The sequence below is a fragment of the Centroberyx gerrardi genome, chromosome 6 (assembly GCF_048128805.1).
Source record: "Centroberyx gerrardi isolate f3 chromosome 6, fCenGer3.hap1.cur.20231027, whole genome shotgun sequence".
Lineage (NCBI taxonomy): Eukaryota > Metazoa > Chordata > Actinopteri > Beryciformes > Berycidae > Centroberyx > Centroberyx gerrardi.
The window spans coordinates 7,779,559-7,801,139 of NC_136002.1; the positions used below are offsets into that span (position 1 = coordinate 7,779,559).

General features: G+C 42.6%; 1 protein-coding gene across 1 annotated transcript; it reads left to right on the plus strand.

Moving 5' to 3' along the window:
• Positions 1-3,648: 3,648 nt before the first annotated feature.
• On the plus strand, positions 3,649-14,245 carry meis3 (myeloid ecotropic viral integration site 3). The gene is made up of 12 exons (XM_071897272.2): positions 3,649-3,751; positions 8,330-8,469; positions 8,849-9,023; positions 9,120-9,170; positions 9,273-9,323; positions 9,807-9,956; positions 10,235-10,343; positions 11,059-11,204; positions 11,939-12,015; positions 12,981-13,039; positions 13,132-13,218; positions 14,046-14,245. The coding sequence occupies exons 1-12, from the start codon at positions 3,740-3,742 to the stop codon at positions 14,243-14,245; spliced, it is 1,257 nt and encodes a 418-aa protein (XP_071753373.1). The 5' UTR covers positions 3,649-3,739.
• Positions 14,246-21,581: the final 7,336 nt, after the last annotated feature.

A 21,581-nucleotide genomic window follows, 5' to 3' on the forward strand; every position in this document is an offset into this window, starting at 1 on the left:
CTAAGACGCCTGTACTTCAGCCAAATCAAATAATACTTTTATTTGTGTGTTGTAAATCAGTCTAATCTACATGTTTACATAAGTAGTTTTCTGCTGTAGCAGGTCAAGAGGTAAAAGAGACCATCCTGGTTGAAGGTCTCTGGTTCAGTCCCAGCAACAGCCATGTTGCCTGTTGAAGTGTCTTTAAGCAAGACACTGAAACTAACTGTTCACTCTAAATGCCTAATATCTCAAATATCGAGGGCTTGGAGCCAAAGGTGCGTAAGTGCGATTTTGGGCGAATATGAGCATTATATATCAATTGAAAGGTCTCAGTGAGATCTTTTCAGTGCCAAAAGGACACAACTGAAATCATGACCCATATGTTTTAATTAAACAAAAACTGAAAGCTGTAACAGTAAAAGTAGGGTTTTGTTTGCTGCCAAAAGGGTGTAACTGCACTTATGCCCTTTTGACACCAAACAAAACCCCACTTTTGACACTGAACAAGCATTGTGGGTAGAGGATTCTAACAGCACTTAGGTCAGCTCAAAATGCATGCTGACGTAAGTAATGCTAGCATGGCAGCATGATCACATCATTTTTAGTATCCTATTCATATCCTAATTAATATTCTAGGTCAATATTAGATGAATGTAAATATGTTAATATTCCCATGAAATACTTAGGCCTATAGATTCAAAATGTTATTTTATAATGTTAGGAGTGTGAACTGGTCAAGATGAGCTCTGATAGTAAGACTGCTGGTAGTTGAAGTTCTCCCTCAGTGTTATGAGGAGTTTTACAGGTCTTTGAATGTGTCCCAGGACACATCAATAAGTGATGTGCCCTGGGACACATACAAAAATGTATTATACTAGCAAAAGAAAAAAAAAGTAGTAGTTTAGAATCAAAAGTGGCTTCTTATGTCTATAGAGGTTTATTAAAAAGGTTTATTAAAAGTTTTTAACAGAAAAAATGTATCAATCGATTTGATATGTTCCATTTAGCCTACAATTTTAAAGGCCTTGGTGAAAGCTGCTGAGCATTACTTCAGATAAAGATATTCATTCTGATCTTGTTTTATATTCCAGTGTTGATTGAGGTGTAATTGCTAGATTTGTATTAAAATGAATGTGTTTTACAATTGTTTACTTACATATGCCCATATTCTGCATGGCTGTATTGGGACAATGTTTGTGCCAAAAAGGCGCATTTCACTCTTTTGCCATTTTTAAAAAAGTTAACAAATATAATTCAACTTAAACTGTAGCAGTATTGTTTTTATAGTAATGCTCAATCTGATAACACAAAAAGTAAAAATATTGTGCTTAGTATGTGGTAACGGCACATGGCTCTCCTGTAAAATCTACTATAACGCACTTACGCCCCTTTGGCTCCAAGCCCTCGATATAGCCTATTTGTGTATTGTAAAGCCTATAGCTTTTCCAAAAATCCTTACTGATTCATCAGATGCAGACCTACATTGATTCACACCTATAGGTTAATCAGCCTTTTCATTCAGCCTGTTAACAAAGTGAAAACAAGCCTTTTTCCAGCCCATTGACACTTTTTCATGGCTGCATTATAGGCTCAGTGTTGCGGGGGGTTTAGCGCTGTGATCACCCCTGTCGGAGAGCAGCACCCTGCCGAGTTGAAAGACCCCAGGCTGGATGTATGGAGAAGGGGCCTTCGCCAGCGGCCCCACGCTCAAACTCCACGGCGCCCGCGGAGCCGCCTGCCCCGGCCCGCTGTTCCCTGCCAAGCCGCTGCTGATTGAAGTGCAGCCGCCTGTTGGCCGCGCGCAGCGGGAGAGGGGAAAGAGGAGCGTTTTGAATAATTATTATGTTACTTAGGTGTCATTTACAACACAAGACCAAGAGTTTAGCTATGCCACGAACATGTGAAAGGGCTTTTTCTCCCTCTTTCTCTCTCTCAAGTTGAAATTAGAAGGAAAAACTTTCTCATGAGAATGGTTTTGTTTTCTCACTTCCCAAAGAGAGCAATCAACAACAAAAAAGGGGGCCAAAGGCGAAACGGTGACATTTGGGCTGCGTCAAAAGGCTGGCCTACAATAGACGTCGACAAAAACAATAAAGCACCTTTAAAGCTATTATCAGCCAATAAAATTCTTGTCATCACGCACGCTTCAAACTTATTTATGGCTCAGTACTATCAGACAACATAACAAGGGATTGCACAGCATAAAATACAGCAAAAACTCTCTACTTTTGACAAAATGCAACATTTTTTGTAACAATTAGAAGAAAACTCTTAGCTCTCCCTTTGTGCTTAAAACAAATCCAGTGTGCCACTTGTGATTCATTGTGTTGAAATGCTATTTATGCAAATATTTTCAATGTGTGTGTTGCAGTTGCATAGGCCTTATTGGGTCTAATAGATCCTGCTTCTTTTTTTTTTTTTTATAATAAAAGTTTGTGTTGCAAACTAAAGACAATTGTGTGTGAGTGACAATACATTAAATGCCCTTATCACGTCAATTGATTGTCCAGAGCTTATTGGATTCTGTTGAACATACTCTCTCGCTCTCACTGTGTGTGTGTGTGTGTGTGTGTGTGTGTGTGTGTGTGTGTGTGTGTACGCGCGCGCGCGTGTTATCACGATTCTTCTCCAGAGCTATCCCGAGATGATAATAATCGCGTTGTGGCCGGCGCGGGCTGCTGCTGCAAGGATGAGGAGAAAGGAGGGAAGGATGGAGGGATGATGGAGGAGTGATAACAGCGCCGTGCGTGGAGGAGAGCCGTGCCGCGGAGATAAAACGATCGAGGGGGTCTTCTTCTTCTCTGGCGTTTGTGTGTGATAAGGAGGAGGAGGAGGAGGAGGAGAGGGAGGAGGAGGAGGAGGAGGGGAGGAGGAAGGAGGGAGGGGGGCCAAGAGACCCCGTCGCGTTTTGACCCCCCAAACCTCTCCGCGCACCGCCACCATCACCACTCCTTCTCCTCCTCCTCCTGTTCTTCTTCTTCTTCTTCTTCTTCTTCTTCTTCTGCTGCTCTCCTCTCCTCTTCAGACTGAAAACACCATCGTTCATTCCCGGCCGTGACATTTTCCAGCCTGTCGCCTTATGCTCCGCGGACAGCGAGCACAAGGAGCCAAAAAAACACAGAGGGACGCTGTCTATCCTCCACAGCACCGAGCATCCCGACGGCTGCAAGCCGGACCAGGAGGCGCACCAGGCGGACCCGAGGCGCTGCACGAACCGCTGCTCCGATCCTCCACATTATTGGACTACCGTGGACCACGGCCTGAACAGGACTGGATACGGCGAACCTTTACGTTTCGGTGGGATATTTTATGCCGTTTATTGGAGCCCCGTATATTTCCCCGTAATGTGTTCTACAGCTAGTAGCATATGATTGGCTGCGAGCTTTATTATAGCGTTTAGTACGGCTCGGCGTAATTAATGGTGTATAGCCAAAAGGGTATCTAAGGATATCTGTCGACCATATAATCTCCAATCCCACCATAATGTTGTTGTGTACAGTGTAATGGGCTAGATGTAAATACACAAATGACACACAGGAGGAGCAGGTCTTGACTGTTTACTATCCGTAGCCCTCTTTATTCAAAATCCTGGGACTGTTTGTGCATGGTGTTCATCACATTTTCAACTTCAGTGCTAATTAAAAAGCCTATTTACTTCCATTTCCAGGAGACCAGGGACAGAGGAAGGGAGGAAAGCTCGCGGGACTAGCCGGGCGGCGCATCATCCTCTCCGGTGTAGGACTGGCTGTCGAGTCGCATGGATAAGAGGGTAGGTCGGCTGGTTGCAGGCTATGATTTAGGCTATGTAGGGATGGTAGAATATATGCAAATATCACTGAGTAGAAGAGACACACTCAACTACATAACTAAGATAATAGAAGAATAAAGCGGACAGGACCTAATTCCTTGCGCGGTCTCTGGTCGGGTAGCAGCCACAGAAAACACAAGGCCCATTGGAAACAGACTAGTGGACTGTTGGTGTGGAGTTAATGTTTAGGGAAACAGCAGAAAAACATGCAGGCAATAACCTAATTAAAGCATCGTGATCCTAGTCACTGAGAGAGAAGAAACAGCCTATTGATAAATTAATTTGTTATAGGCTATTTTTTTCCATTTTTGTCATAAACTGTTATAGCAAAAAGATTTGATCTTTATTCTTGAACCATAGCAGAACCCCTTTGGTGCCACAAAGAACACTTTTAGAAAGGTTCTTCTATAGCACCATGTTCAAATAGTTCTATATAGAGCCATTTAAGGTGTTATTAAATAACTTTTTTAAGAACCACACTGGGTTCTTTATTCTGATTTTCCAGTTTTATTTTGAATTATAACAAACCAGGAGATAATTCCAGTCATTGCCACTCAAGCCCAATGAAGAACCCTCATTTCATCTGTGTGAATATAATGCAGTGCAATTTATAATGTCCAATATATAAGGGGCAATGCAGATCCCAGTAGTCAGATACAATTTATGAGGAACTGTTGATTCAGGTTTAAGATTTCATCCTTTCCTCTAAATAATACAGATTGATTGTTATGTAGCCTAATGTTAGTCAGCAATTATAATGGTACATAAGGGCTAGACAGAGTAGGTCATAAGAGGAGAGGAGAGGAGAGGAGAGGCAGCTCTCCAACTCGGTAAGTAGGTCAGGTTTTTTGCTACAGTGATTCAGAAGCATGGTGGAGGAGAAACAGGCAGAGGCTGATGGGCAGCAGGCGGAGTGAGACCTCTTCTATGAGGAATAGAGCAATTACAGAGGTGAAGTCTGTAGTTGGAAAATCACTGCCATGTAAAAACATCAGGGAGAGGGCTGAGAATGAACAGGGAAGGCACACACAGAGAGACACACAGACAACAACAACAACAACACTCAAAAAAAACACAAACATGGATTAAGCCATTAGGGCAGTGGTTCCAAAACTGGGGCCTGGGAGCCTCCAGGGGGCCTTGAGAGTTTTCCAGGAAGGTCCCACAGTAAAAGGAAGAATACTTTTTAATTTTGCTATTAGGCTATTTCACTCACTGGATGTAAGCACAATGACAGAAAGTATAAAGTTGACTGTTTGGATAATAGGTTTCACTGTCCCCACTGTTGCTATACCTTCCCCACTGTAGCCTATAGACAGTTACTGTATGTGATTCTTTATAGAGTCATATAACAACCAAAATAGCCACATGGGGTTCCTTAGGACAAAATGTTATCAAATGGTGGTCCGTGGTCTACTGTGTATTTGGGATTCCTTTGGTGAAAACGTTTGGGATTCCCTGATTTAGAGAAAAGGTCAAAACAGTTTTATTCTAATTGAAGCAACGGACGCAACACGCTGCTCTCACTCAAACGCGACCAATCTGCAACAAGTAGAGTTTTGTGTTTATTAACCTGCTATAAATGTCGGAGCTCAATTGTCTGCATATCATAATTGTAATCTTTAGAAACAGATACGCAAAATTCTCGTCTTGTTTCTATTTCTATTATGTTTCCAATGTGATAAAGGCTTTTAAATCGCAGTTGTCGGCTTGTCTCCTCAGTATTGAAGATAGAAAAATAGGCCCAGTTGTGAGTTTACAACTTTGTTTTTCTCAGTCTTTTTAGTTAAACTGAAAAAAACAAAAAAACAACGAGAAACTGTGAAACCTTTTTAAGAATAAGTATGCTCTAGCCTTCAAATGCACTTCAAAATCGGACATTGAAATCGAAATTATTCCTGGCTTTACAGTTTCTCGAGGCAAAAACAGTCCTCTAATAATTCCCATTTTAATTATTTTGTTTTCTAAATTGACGCATTGAAATTAGTTTGAAGCGATTGGCTTTTTATGTAGAAATCGGGTGGACGATTCAAATTCTAATCACATTTAACATGAATATTAGGCTAAGTAAAGTAAAGTAAAAACAAATAGCACTCTTTCTAAATATGAAGGAAGGGTAATTAATTCGGCAGGATTACACCGTCAAAAGTATTTCAAATAAGAAAAGGAACTAGTGGGTCCAAATTTCGTCTTTGTGGTTTATTGCGAAATGTAATGTTTCGATCCGATATAAACCCAGTTCTAAATTGTTAATTGAGTATATCCCTAAAGCTCGTGTTGCCCAGGGGAATTGTCTTCACAGCATAAGCAGCCTGTACGCCTGTTATAATAACTGTTATGGGTCGTTTGAAATAACACAATTACAACTTATAATGTAAATGTCCCATCTGAAGCCTCTCTCCCAGCTCCGTGACTTTAAAAAAGGGAAAATTCGTGGAATTTGTCATCTTGACTTGTGCGCTTTGATCCGCTTGACGCACAGAAACCCGATCGGGGCCGTGCGTAAAGAGAGACGCGCAATCCGATAGCGGTGATTGTGTTAATAGCCAGCCTCCATAAAACTAGAAGGTGTCCCGGGCCAGGGCCTCAGAGCAGGTGCTTTCTGTGATCCCGGTGGCCATATGGGACTCTGAAATACAACAATTTGATAAGCCATTTAGGACAGTGGTTCCCAAAGTGTGGTCTGGAGACCTCCAGGGGGCCTGGAGAGGCGTTTCCAGGAAGGTCCGTCATGCAGCAAAAAGAGGAAGAGTTTAGTTTCACTGTTATTTCAGCACAATGAGAGAATGTGTAAGAATGACTTTTAGTTATAGGTTTCAGCTGTCCACACTGCTGCTACCCCCCACTTACAGTTTAGACAGTTATCCACTTATGTAGCCTATGAACTAAAACAAAAACCTTCTCAGATTGCGTTCCTTTGCATAAAATCTAATCAAATGAGCGTCTGAGGTCTATTTGGGGTTCTATTTGAAGATATAAAAAAGTTTAGCAACTGATGATTTAGGGAAATTGTCAAAACAGTTCTGGCCTAACATAATGCCACAGCATATTACTCATTCAGAGTCACCTTAAAGCTTTAAATGCAGGGGTTAAATTCTGAACTAACATGTAAGAATGACATTTAGTTCTAGGTTTCACTCTCCCCACTGTTACCTCCCCACCTACAGTGTAAACAGTCACACACTTGAGTAGTAAATCATATCATAACCTCATGAGGTTGCCTGCCAAGGGAATTGTCCTCACAGTATAACTTTTATGGGTTGGTTAAAATAACACCAAACCGAAAGGTGGCCACCTAGCAGGTGCCGTCTGGGATCCCGGTGGCCATATGGGCCTGTGATTGGACTTTAATCCACCAGAAACAGAAACAGAGGCAGTTCTGCTGACCTGAGCAACGCCACCTCAGAGAGAGAAGCTGCAGTGAAGCACAAATTAGCTCTGTAATGCAGAGAGGGATGGAAACAGAGAGAGAGAGAGAGAGAGAGAGAGAGAGAGAGAGAGAGAGAAACAAGGGAGTCAGACTTATGTTTATTCATGAAACTATGTGTAAGTGCCGGTTTCAGGGCGTGTGTGTGTGTGTGTGTGTGTGTGTGTGTGTGTGTGTGTGTGAGTGTGTTTGTGCGCAGGCCCCAGTGAGGCTGTCACAGCCGGTTGTGAGGGACGTCTCAGCACGGCTCCTGTCTAGTCTGAGTTTAGGAGGGAGGAGAGAACATGAGCTGCTGCAGGCTCACCGTCATCTGCTTTGTCTTTCTCCAAGGAACTCCTCTCTCTCTCCCTTCCCCATCCTCCGCTCCTCTGTTAAGCACAAATGCATAGACTCACATATAACAAACAGACACTTGGGCTTGTGAAACACACATGTACATACACACTGTCACTGTCAAATGTCCAAACAGCCTTGTCTTCAGCTTGACCATCATGCACTTTTCAGTTTATCCAATGGGGTTTTGAAAGGGCTTTATATAAAACTAAGGGTGGTAGAGTTTTCTCAACCCATAGAGGAGCATGGAATCCTTAAATTGAAGTAAAAACATGAAAATCACCAATATTGGATTTGGATTTTCATACGACAACAGCGATATACGCACACACATACACAAATTGCATTGCACAGCACAGATAACGACACGGCCCATGCATGTATACACACACCCAAGGATCTAATTAGTTGGGTTCCTATTTGTGAAATGGAGTTTATCCCCCTTTTTACGCTGACATAAACATTTATGAGCTGTATTTTATAGTCCACACCACAGTAAGTAGTATCAAACTGATGCAAGTTATAAAAGACAGGGTCCGTTAAGGAACAAGACACTTAAGTTAATGTTTTTCTGAAAATATAATTGATTTTTGTTTATATGAGTGGTTGTTTGCCTTATGATGATGAACTACTGGAGGTCATAGTTTATGCACCTTTTTATTTACCACCGCAGCACTGCATACACTCACAGCTGCAAATACACACACACACACACGTCAATCAGCACAGATATTGAATATGTCTCATGTTTTCTCTCTTTCCATCTGATTGTGTTTCAGTATGAAGAGCTGGTGCACTACTCGGGGTCGGAGGGCATGTCGGTGGGGGGGTACGCCGACGCTCTGAGGTCACTTCCTCCCCCTCAGTATGGACCCACCGTCCCCGACTCCCTCAAACACCACAGAGACCAGATCTATGGGTGAGTGTGTGTATTTGGGTGTGCGTGTTTGTAACCCTACATGCTGGAAACAATGATTTGTGTAGCCTTACAGTAATTGTCCAAACTCTGGTTGAACCTTGCACTATTTAAACAACATGTGTTCTAATCTAATGAGTAGATTCATTTAAAGCATTTAAACTGTGTGTGTGTGTATTTACTATATGTGAAGCATGTACAGTTGTCTTTTCCATAAATACTGTGCTCCGAAGTTTATTTTAACACGTTCTGTCGATGTATCATATGTGTACACTATGTCAACTGTTACTGTGTTTATGTCCAGTATGTTAATTGTGTGTGTGTGTGTGTCTCTATGTGTGTGTGTGTGTGTGTGTGTGTGTGTGTGTGTGTGTGCGTGCAGTCACCCGCTGTTCCCATTGCTGGCCTTAGTGTTTGAGAAGTGCGAGCTCGCCACCTGCTCCCCTCGAGACTCCGCCTCCCTCTCAGCCACCTCCCACCTCCCCGGCATGACCAATCACAGCGACGTCTGCTCCTCCGACTCCTTCAACGACGACATCGCTGCATTTGCCAAACAGGTGAGCGACGGCCCGGGCAGCCAATCACAGAGGAGAAGTCGATAGGTGCTTATTTTTAAATGGGTCTGGCTATAATTAGTTTGATTTATGTTTCAGATTCGTTCTGAGAAGCCCATATTCTCCTCCAATCCTGAGCTGGACAACTTGGTATGATGCACATATTAAGATAAAACTAGCATAAATAACATACTTTAAAGTATTAATGGAGGATTATGTATTGATAATTAATTTGCATTCTCTTTTCCACAGATGATCCAGGCTATACAGGTTCTTCGCTTTCATTTGCTGGAACTAGAGAAGGTTTGTTTTATTTTTATACATTTTGGTCATGCTTATTTTTTCATGGATTTATTTGATAGGGGAACTTTGTGCGTTCATGTGCTCAAGGCAAGGTTGGACATCTGGAACTTCAGAGTCGGCTGCTAAAGAGCGTTGCATTCACATGCTATTATATTGGAAAATCAATACCTGGAACGATAACAAACATGGACGTCCTGCAGCTTAACAAGCTGATTAAACAAGCTTCATTAAAACAGATGTTAGTTTTGATGATTAGTCTGCCAGCCACAAACATGTAATAAAGATGCATGTGTATATAAGTGTTGGATGATGTTGGAAATGTTGGATATCAGTCAAAATTAATTTGACTGATATCCAATAGCAAGGACTCATAAAGAAATGCATTATACTTATTTCATATGTAGTTTTCACTTTGTTGCCACTTGTTTAGATATGAAAGCGGTGTTAACAGTGAGTGCTGATGATGTAAACCTCTCCCCCAAGGTGCATGACCTGTGTGACAACTTCTGCCATCGCTACATCACCTGCCTGAAGGGCAAAATGCCCACGGACCTGGTCCTGGATGATCGGGAGGGCGGATCCAAGTCAGATATGGAGGATTTCACTGGCTCCTGCACCAGTCTGTCAGAGCAGGTAAGAGAAAGCAGAGAGTTACTTCAGATAGCTGCTAGGAAGTGAATGCCAAACAGCATGCAGTCACACTGGAGGTGACAATGTCAAACCTAATCCTCCATCCACCTCTCCATCCATCTGTCCGGCTCCGTCACTCCTCCATCTGTCTGAATATCTGTTCCATACCTCCTTCCTCCAACTCTCCTCCGACTGTAAACCCCCTGTCCTCCCACCACTCTACCTCTAACCTTTTCCCTCTCTCCCTCTTTCTCCTTCTCTCTCTCTCTCTCTCACTGCAGAATGCATCCTGGTTACGTGAGCCGGACGAATGTGCCACGACTCCTCTGGGAACACCAGGCACCTGTGGCCTGCCTTCACACAGCACAGCAGACAACTGTAGCGACATAGGTACACACACGCAAACACACACACACACGCAAACACACAAGAACTCACATACAAAAATATATGTATACTCAGAGAGAACATTGCATTGCACAGCACAGATAAATGCAGAGAAACCGGCATGCATGTACACATATAGCCACAACAAACACGTGCACACACACACACAACATGCATGCATACTGTACATGCATATCATATTATAACAGGCACTCTAGGGTTAGGCGATATATGAGTTCGCTATGGAGCCGATATTGGCCTTTTACTAAAAATCAGATATCAAGCAATCAGTGTCGTCCACCTCTGATATGATGCAGTTTGTTTGATTACATATTTATTGTAGAAATGATTAATACTACACTGGTTGTCTATGGGAGCCCTTAACCTGAATTGATTCTAAAGTGACATTATGCATGAATGTTTTTATTATTATTATACTGGCTTTGAATAGAGAGTTTTAGAGTCACATAATGGTCTAACTGCTGTTTCAGAGGCTTTTCCATCCTGCCAATAATCAAATGAAACACTGAATACCTGTAAAGTTTTGCTGTGAAAATGGTTTTAAAGATATAAATATTGCCACAAAATTATATATATTATATATATATATATCATACTATTAGCAGTTTCAATCCAAAAATATCCCATATCAGTCGAACCCTAATAGACACCCACACACACACTCCTTCTGATGCGATGTGTGTGTGTCTCCCTGCAGGCGACGGTCTGGACGGAGGAGTGGCCTCTCCCAGTACAGGAGAGGAGGACGAGACAGACCGAGAGAGGAGGAACAACAAGAAGAGAGGCATCTTCCCCAAGGTGGCCACCAACATCATGAGAGCATGGCTCTTCCAGCACCTATCGGTATTTTGGTCATCTTTTTATCACGTGAAATTTTAAATAACAATGAATGATTTTGGACAATAATTAAAAGAACAAAACAAAGAAAGATTGTGTATGAGAAAGGATGAGAGAATAATTACTAAAATAGAGGATTTAGAGTGAGGGAAAACATCACTGATGAGAACAGAGAGAGGAGAGCCGAGCCAATAATGAATGTCAATTAAATTAAATGAAAAATAGGGGGGGATTAAGTGATTATGTGAATATGCTCAGTATTGAATCAGTGTTGGGACTGATAGAAACGGAGAGAGTAATGGTTGGTGAGGTGGTTAGATTGGTAATTAGCTACTAAATGAGGCAGGTCAAATGATGCTTCACTCCAATTACTACAGTGAGAGAGAGAGAGAGAGGGAGAGAGAGAGAGAGAGAGAGGTCGCTGTGGTTCAAAGTGTGTGAGTGTTGATGAATTATGAATTCAGATGTAATGTCATCAGTATTCGCCCTGCGCCCGCTCATTGCTCTCACATACAGTATTTCATTCTGAGGTTTTATTAGGTCGCCGCTAACCTCAAGATGATTCTCCTGTTTTTTTCATAAGCTTTTATTCACACGATTGAAAGAAAGCCTTAATGAAGCGGCTGCGATAATAATAAAATCCTTGGACATTTTCATTTCTCAAGAGCAAAATCCCACTGTCAAATGTCAGTGTGTGTGTTTGGATTTCTTTGACCGCCGCCCTGTGTGTCCTTCCCCAGCACCCGTACCCGTCCGAGGAGCAGAAGAAGCAGCTGGCGCAGGACACTGGACTGACCATCTTACAGGTCAACAACTGGTCAGTACGCTTCCGATCAATACACTAATTCTAGCCTGTGGCTCATCAATAATCAGTTAAACTGTCTTGTTTAAATGTACAGCGTCAACTTTCAAATTAACAACATGGCTGCTGCCTGGTCGATAGTCTATTGGCGTGATAGAAATGAACATTGTCTATATTTACCCAAAACCACTCACTTAAGCTGCACATTTTTTGCCTATTATTTGTTTTTATCTGTATAGTTTATGTGGATAAATGTCAATAAGATAAAAAGAATGTGTTATCTACTTTATAAAAAGGCGATCTGCAGCAGAGGAAGCATTGTCCAACCAAGCACTTTTTTCCTGAAGCATGCAGCGCAGTAAAAATTCAATTGTTCCATGTTCATAAAACAGAATGGCAAATCAATATCAAATAATCAGCTGATTTATTGCACCCCAGACCCCTATTCCCCCCTGAGCCACACATGCACATACACACACACAGAGCATCTCCCTGTTGCTGATCACTTAGTTATCACATACTGATCAATTCTCTGTATCCCTGTCACCCACACACACACAAACACACACACTAACTCATATATATTTATATATATCTTCCTGTGTGTATTATATACCAAACATATTTTTATAATCTGATAATATATATGTTTTTGGTTTTTTGCTGTATCCCGGTTGCACACACACGCACGAACACACACACACACCCCAGCCAATCAATGTAGATCAATCAATTATCACAGGGCGATCAATACTTGCTCTGCCCTAACGTTGATTTACTTTGCCCTCTGAAAGGGTTAAGTGGTTGTAAAAAGGAAAAGGTTAATAGTCTCCTGGTCAGCCTTTTTCTCCATTAACGGGTGGCCTCTTCCACCGTTCTTCCTCTTTTTATCCATCCATCTCTCTCTCGCTCTCTCTCTGTTTTCATATTCTTTCATCTGTTTCTCCTCCTAACCTCCTCTCCCTCTCGTCCCTGCGCAGGTTCATCAACGCCAGGAGGAGAATAGTTCAGCCTATGATTGACCAGTCCAATCGCTCAGGTTGGTGTTTATCAGTCAGCCAGTCAATCAGTCAGTCAGCCTGTATATATGAATGTGAGTGTGTGTGTCTGACAGTGTGTGTTGTCTTCCAGGTCAAGGTGGCCCCTACAGCCCGGAGGGAGCAGCTCTCGGGGGCTACGGGCTTGACGGACAGGCCCACCTCGGCCTCAGAGCAGCAGGTAGCCTATAGGAAACACCACTTACCATCACTCACTGTCACATACAGACATAACACCAGGGGTGGAAACAGTACAATGTATCATACTCAAGTAGAAGTGATGTTACTTTGCTGGAATATACATAACTTGAGTAGAAGTGAAATTCCTGTAAAAAATATTAAAAGTATAAAAATTCATATAAATGTCAGAGTGAAAGTTGCAGAGTTATTTGCAAAAGCAGAATGTTATTACATATGGTCTTGTCCATGCAATGCAAAAAAAGAGGACAGAGTTTAACAGGGGACTCTATGAAAATAAAGCATATAAAGAAGCATAGTGTGAATCAGCACTAATTTAAGATGTGTTAGTGGTGGTTTCTGCATAAATTATCCCTCTTTTCTTCACCAGTGTTTTCACAACTGTAAATCTAAATAGGCCAAGGTCATGGATGAGTCATGGAAACTATTTGGATCTCTCATCAGTCGTAAATTACCAGTTTCTGATGCAAAATTTATGGATGCAAATTGTAGCGAAGTATAATTCATAAGACAAACATACAACAAAGTAAAATTACTACAATTAGTACAAAAAAGCTACTCCTTTACTTTAACAAGAGTAATTGCAATTTGTTGCTTCCACCCTTGCAAGTCACATATCATAAACTACTGTACAGAAGGACAGTTTGCTTGAATGAGGATTATGTGAGACTGTGACAATACGCTACTGCATATCTGCTAATCCGCCATCAATCCGCTCACAATAACAATATTCCATTTCACCATAAAGATTATTTTGTCTTTACCCACAATGAAAATGCATTTCCATCCCCTCTGTCTTTCTCCCTCCAGGTCTCCAGGGCATGTCCTCTCTGCCAGGCGACTACCCCGGCGCTCTGCTGTCCCAGCCGGGCTACCCTCCCCACCCGGGACCCTCTCTCCACCCCTACCCGGGCCCGCACCCCCACCCCGCCATGCTGCTCCACCCCCCGCCACACACGCACCCCGCGGAACCGCTCCTCGCGCAGGGACTGGACATACATGCACACTAGCTGCTGGGGGAGGGTGTGTGCGCGTGTGTGTGTGTGAGTGTGTGTATGTGGAGTAGATGTGTGTGGTGGGGATCTGTATGTGCTAAGGGATCTGTCCTTTGTGTGCGTGCGTGTGTGTGTGTGTGTGTGTGTGTGTGTGTGTGTGTGTGTGTGTGTGCACGCCTGCGTATGTGTAATGATGCATACAGTACACTATTTAGAAGAAAAAGACACATTGCTCTGAAAGTTTACATTCCCCCTGAAAGACACTGACCTCGATGTAGCTGCTCACATCCTCCACTCGCTAACACACACACACACACACACACACACACACACACACACACACACACACACACACAGAGTCTGAACCTGTAGGTTTAAGCCATACCTCTTTCAGAGTAGAAGTGCTTCCTCCTTTCCAAACCCTCCACTGTGTCCTGTGGGCGAGACACATGCTTTAAAACTACACTTCCCATCATGCCTGCTGAACCGCGAGAAGACGGTCGACCGGACAGACGGATGAATATTTATTTGAATATTTCTGTCTTCGGCCGCGAAGACTTCACCACAGCCCAGGGATGTCACCGGACGGGACTCTGATCCTCTGACCGCGCCTTCTTCCCTGCTCCCTGTCTTCCTGCACACGTGACTGTCAAAGAAACACACACACATACACACTTTATTTAAAGCTGATTTGAGTTTTTTCTTAATCTATTTTTGTATTTATGCGTGCCACTCCGGGCGGATGCAGCTTCACGTGAGCTTGTTGAATATTAGTGCTCTTCCTCAGCATGAAGCTATACACTATGAATGACTTCCAGTCTGCCTCGCTCTCGTACCACTGACCTCCTTAATGAAGATGCCAAGAGGTGTCGGTTACCTTAGGATCGTCAACACACACACAGTATACGGAAAGCCATGTAAACACAAACACACACACACACACACACACACACACACAAACCTCTGTAAGCATTTCTAGTCCAGTGTTTGTCTGTCACAGCGGTGTGAGGGGAGCTGCAGCCAAAGGACTCTTCTAAACATTCTGCTCCTTCTCCACTCTGTATGAGTCTGTACCGGTCCGACCGCAGAATCCATTTCTGAATGATGGGAAATATAGTTATGACGACTATGATGTTATGATTATAGTATTAAAACTTCTTTTTTGTAAGGCTGTTGTCGCTGGTCATCTGTTTGAGCATGCGTGAGTGCGTGTGTGTGTTGTGACGGATATTGGGGTTAAAAGTAATAATCCGCAACATTTTCATATAAATAAATGTACATGCTGCTCTCCATCCCTGAGTGATATAACACAATAGTGATTAAATCTATATCCAGTTCATGAAAGCTTTTACATTTGCTGTTCTAAACACCCGGTGTCTGGTAGGTTTGTCCTGGGAAAAATCCTCCTGACGGGAAGTGATGTGTTTTACGTTTCTGGTTTGTTTGGAATAAACAGAAGAAGAACTGGGTAGTTAGCGTGAGCAGTGATAGCCACCATGGCTGAACAGACAAAGAAAAGAGTGCCACCTACAGAAACTCAAAGTCAGCACAGCAATGAATGCTTATCACCAAAGATGTTGCCATCTTGTGGATTACCAGTTTAAAAGTTACATTTGTTGTTTGTACACAGCAGTGCATAGTCCCAAAAACAATGCAAAACTTCAATTATTTAAGATGAATTTTCTGTTTCCATAGTTTCCAAAATGTTAGGTTAAAACATGCTGACAAGCTTCAAACAAGGGTCTGGGGAAATGCACAGTAAAGCAAGTGCATGTTTTCAAGAAAACAGTAAGATTGGGCATGTTCCTCTCTCAGAGCTCTCCTTCAGGTCCTCACTCACTCTCTTTTTCTGCTCATCTCACCCGTGAAGTTGTTACGAATCACAATTTCTTCTGCATGGCATCTTTCTCCATTCTCTCTATTCCTAGCTTCTTCTCTTTAATGAGTTATAAAAACTAAATGAATGCATATACAAGACACAAAACAATTTTTCAAACACCCTCCTCTCCTCTCCTCTCCTCTCCTCTCCTCTCCTCTCCTCTCCCATCCCTACCCTCGCCCAGCAGAACACAGCTGAAGTAAAAGAGATCCAGCAAAAACGACTAAAACAGCATAAGAAAGAAAAGAGCATGTACACTTGATATATATTACCATATAGGACCATTTTCAGTCCAAGAAAAAGAGATGTCTCCAATTCAAAAAACTCATAATGAACCATTATCGAAACCATTTGCTATCCTAAGACCTTTACTAGAAAAATTGTGACATTTTGCTCCTTTTTCCAGCCATACATTACTTCACTCTTCCTCCTACATCCCTCTATCCATTCCTTCCTCTGACTATCTGTTTAAGTCTGACGGAGGCTTCAGGCCCCAGACGCAGTGATCTGTCACCCAGGCAGGATTATCACACGAAGGAAAAAAAAAAAGTCCGACTTTTTTAACACTTTGTGGCACAGATCTGATCTCAGCATGGCTGTCTGAAGAAGAGAAATTTCACTGCTGTCTAAACTGTGGGAGAAAAAAACAGATCCCATGTGTTTTCTACTTTTCAACAAAAAGTTCAGATCTGTGCTAGAGAGTTGAAAATCAGATCTATTGTGGTCCGCCGCCCATCGTCCAATGGGTGGAGGGGTTGGGAGCGGGTCAACCAGAAGAGTTTTCCCGGGACCCTGAGCTCTGGAATTGTGTGTGTGTGTGTGTGTGTGTGTGTGTGTGTGTCTGTGTGTGTGTGTGGGGGGGCATACAGAATGATCAATAATAGGGACGTTGTTTTCACAAGTCAGTAAGCGGGCCCATAATGTCAAGTTTCATTCTGGGAATACTTGCTCCAGCACCACCTGTGTAAATTTTGGTGTCTCAGTTAAAGAAGGTTGTCATGATTAATAATATTAATAACCTTTAAATTTCATGTGAAATGTCCTTTTTCCATTCTCCCCTTCTTTATTTAAACTTCACCTCAGATTAAAGAGGACATGGCCCGCCAAGAAACACACTCCGAGACTTAAACCCCAGCACAGACGAACACCCACAACCTCAACAACCTCCTCTCCTCCCTCCTAACCTTTCCCCTCTCAACCCCTGATGTTCTCGCCTTATCCATAACCTTCACCTCTCCCCCATCCCACATAACCCCTCCTCGTTCCCCCAGCCCTCAAACATCCATTCACAACCCCGTCCTCCGGCATCCAACGTTCACCCGCTGCACCCCAAACACACACAAACCGACCCTGAATACCTCCTCAACCCCGCACCCCGCCCCCACCGGGCCCGAAGCAGGACGGGTCAGGGGCCGGAGTTCGGCCGGGGGTCAACAGGAAATGGCTGTTCTCCCTGGCACTGCGGGTCCTGACCCCGGCACCCCTCCACTTTTCATTTCTCTTTTTTCCCCTCCACACACTCCTATGCCTTGTCTTGTCAGGACGGGCCCCTCACTCGCTCTCTCTTTCACCTCCTCAGGCTCTTGTTTGTGCAGCAGCAGCTCACTAGTCTTTTCCGTGACACAGCCATATATAATATCACAAAAACATTTGTCTCAATCCAAACGCTGTCTGCATTTCCACAACAATACAACCTCAGAGGATTGTAAAGTGAACTCTGGTGTACCTCAAGGCTCAATTCTGGGCCCGTTGCTATTTACTGATCTACATGTTACCTCTTGGTGAAATCATCTGTGAATTTAGCATTAATTTTCATTGCTGTGCTGACGATACTCAACTCCATATACCTGTTAATATACCTTCTTACTTAGAGGTGTGGTTATACACAGTCAAGAGATGGATGCCCTCAAACTGGGTTGTAACGGTTATACAGATAAACTTGACTTGACGTGATATTTAGTTTTCTTGTGTATAAGTGTACACTCTAGACACTGCATATTCTCCATACATACTGTATCACTGCAGTTGTACACAACATACTCCTAGACAAACTCAAGTGTCATGCATTCAAAGCATGCTGACATTTTCTCCACCTTTTACACAAAAAGTGTGCCACCTATTCTCTTTTATGATCTTCAGATGAAAAAAAAAAAGAATAGAAATGGAAGTCATTTTACTATACAGCAAATCATATGAAGGACAGCATTTCAATTTCAGTGTCTCTCACATGACATATGACATATCTTTCCTCCTCTGGTGCACTGCTGAGCCTATGAAACGTACGAAAGCCCACTGCTTTCGTAACTTACTGATATTACAGTTCTTAAGAGAAAACCATTTTTTTCCGATTCAGCTATTTGAACACAGTGATCTCTAAATGTACGGTCCTGCAACATCACGTCCCCAGGCAAGGATCTCGAGATGAAGCAGAGAAATCAATGGCATCGAGGTTACACACATACATCAGAGTGCTGCAGTCATTCATACAGTCATATAGTCAGCCTGCGATTGGTTCAGATAGATTTACCCTGCCGCCAGCCCATTCTCTCACCAACACATACTCCATTAGACAGTGAGAATTACAACGCATAAAATCTGCCTGTATGCTGACAGGAGAACTGGGGGTGTGGGGTGGGGGTGGGGGGGGGGGCTTGAACTGTGCTTCTGTGCATTTTGTGTATTGTGTTTGTATGTGTGCATGTGTGTGTACTGTGGGTTGTGCATAGGGAGGTGGTGTGTATGTGTAGTAGATTGTTCACCCTGACAGAGAGTTTTAGCTGAATTTTGGAAAATCATGAGAAAAATACAATAACATATATCTGGGGGAAAAAAGATGTATTGTAAAATCTATATGAAATTCAGTTAAAATGGAACAATCTGTAGATTTTTACTGACTCTGTCTTTGTCATCACAAATGTGCTCCATTGCAGCACTGGTGCAGTGCTTGTGTTACACAGTACATCTTTGGTTTCAGACATATTGAGCTCGGTGTATTGCTACATTCCCTATAATGTCTCCGTCATTTCACGACTCCTACTGGTTTGAATTTCACCGTTTGAGTGTTGGGTTATTGAAGCAAAATGAATACACGTGTGTGATGTGGAAATGTGTATGCCGCTGTGTGTCAGCACATGTACATGTGTGTGCATAAATATATGCAATCCCATTTTAACACAAAGTGTGTGTGTGGTGTGTGTGTGTGTGTGGGGGGGTTACTCTGGTGATCATTAATCATTCAATTACACACCTGTCAGAGTTCAGACAAGTGGGAGAGACGGAGGGGGAGGGATGGAGGGAAAAAGGGGGGGAAGAGAAAGGAATGGAGAGGGCAGCGGGGAAGGGAGGAAGAGGGGAAGGTGAATAGAAATACAGGGTGGGACTGAAAGAGAGAGAGAGAGACACACACAGAGAGAGAGAGAGAGAGAGGGAGGAAGGTAGAGAAAGAGAGAGGCAATCAAAGCATGGTGAGGAACAAAAAGGAGAATGAAAGAGAGAGAGAGAATGGGAGAAAGTTATATTGGGGGTGTGTGAACGGCCGGTAACAATCCACTGACAGAGGCAAGCTGTTAGATGGTGACAGCCGCTGAAAGGCCGGACTAAAGACAAAGGGACGTACACATATAGAGGACAAGTGACAGAGAAGGACAAGACAGGACAGGACAGCAAGGAAATACAGTCAAAACAAAGTTGCTGTCCAACACTAACTCCTCAGTTCATCTAACCTGATTTAACAGTAATACTTAACTTGAAGTGGTGTTTATAAGGCATTGTATGGAATCAATGAGGTCACAATAAGCACAGTGTGAGTGAACACTAATTATTAAAATCAGAATTTAATATAATACACACAAAATGTCAAAATAACAACTTTATGGGTCATGACATGATATTAAACTGAATGTAATTTTCTGATGTTTGTCTGATGATGTTTTTCTGATGGTTATATTGTAAGAAAAGTTGATCTATGCTACCAGTGGGCTTGTAATCTGCTTGTAATGCATCACAATGCACTTCAAGTAAAAAAAAAAAAAACCCAAGCCAAAAGCTGACAGTGGAATGTTACATTTAACATTTTAGAGTGTGCATGAATTGAATTCAATTTAAAAAAAAAAAAAGAAAAATTGATTGCAATTGATTGAAATGTAATATTCATTCTCATTTTGATTGGATATAAATAAACCTCATCCAATATTTATAGATAATTGCAGCAGCCTTTTTTCTGATCTGATTTTGACTAGTTTATTGACTCATATAGCTGTAAGCTTTCACAAGTTTTCATTAATCCTGATACAACGGCATGAAACACTGAAGAAATTTGTGCTACTGTAGGTTTGTACTGTATGTGTCTGTTTCTCTCCCATTCCCCCTCCTATATGTTGAAGTGTTTGCATGTATATATGGGAGCATGACCCCCCCACCATCGGTCTTCTATGTGTGTGTGTGTGTGTGTGTGTTGCAGCCTCTACGTTCAGCAGCAGTACCCAGCTCTGCCTCAGGCTACAGCCATCTGTACCCACCCCCCCTCCACACACACACACACACACACACACACACTCCTTCTCTCCTCCCCACTCCCCCCCTCACACGCCACCACCACTGCCATATATCTAATTTATGGCCGCGGTGAGTGCGTTACACACACCCATGTATGCATAATATATCACATATGTGAAGAAGTGTGTGATCGTCTATGTAAGGGGCAAAGAGGTGTGTGTGTGTGTGAATGTGTGTGCATGTGTTTGTGTGGTAAATATAGTATTGTTTGACTAGATTTCCTTCCTTAGTCTTCCCCCAAATTTGACTGTGCTAATACAGTGTGTTTGTTTGTGTGTGTGTGTGTGTGTGTGTGTGTGTGTGCAATAAATGTTTGATACAGCATGTATCAGCCAGGCTTTCTTTCTCAGTCTTCCACCAGATCTGACTGTGCTGATGAAGAGTGAAAGCGCGAGAAGAGAGTGTCAATGTGTGTGTTTGTGTGTCTGTGTGTGTGTGTGTGTGTGAGAGTGTGTATGAAGGCCCAGCTGTTTCTGGGCTTGACATCCACAGGCAGAATGCCAGATGTCTCATTAGGCAAATTTGATTGGCTCGGTCATTTAGAATTCAGCAATGAGACGGTTCCATATGTAGGGATGTGTGTATGTGAAGGCGTGTGTGTGTGTGTGTGTGTGTACATTTACATAAGAGGCCCCCTGTATAACTATTTACATGTGTATGCTTCCAATGTATGCATTGATTAAATCTTTGCATGTATTTGTGTGTGTGTGTGTGTGTGTAGGTGTGTGTGTGTGTGTGTGAACTCTCTGTCTATACTTCATTTGTAAGAGGCAATCTCCCTAAAGCTGGTCTACTGGGAGCCACCAGCTGGCCATGAGTTGTTACTGATAGATGACATGCACTTTGTTTCTCAGCACATCTGAAAATTACAGAAACACATCTGAATTCTATCACTTTATCTATCGCTTATGTTCCCCG

Excerpts from the sequence above, each read along its gene's own strand:
- meis3 (XM_071897272.2), top strand. Across the intron at positions 8,470-8,848 it reads CACAGAGACCAGATCTATGG|TCACCCGCTGTTCCCATTGC; the intron begins GTGAGTGTGTGT and ends GTGTGCGTGCAG. Across the intron at positions 11,205-11,938 it reads GGCTCTTCCAGCACCTATCG|CACCCGTACCCGTCCGAGGA; the intron begins GTATTTTGGTCA and ends GTCCTTCCCCAG.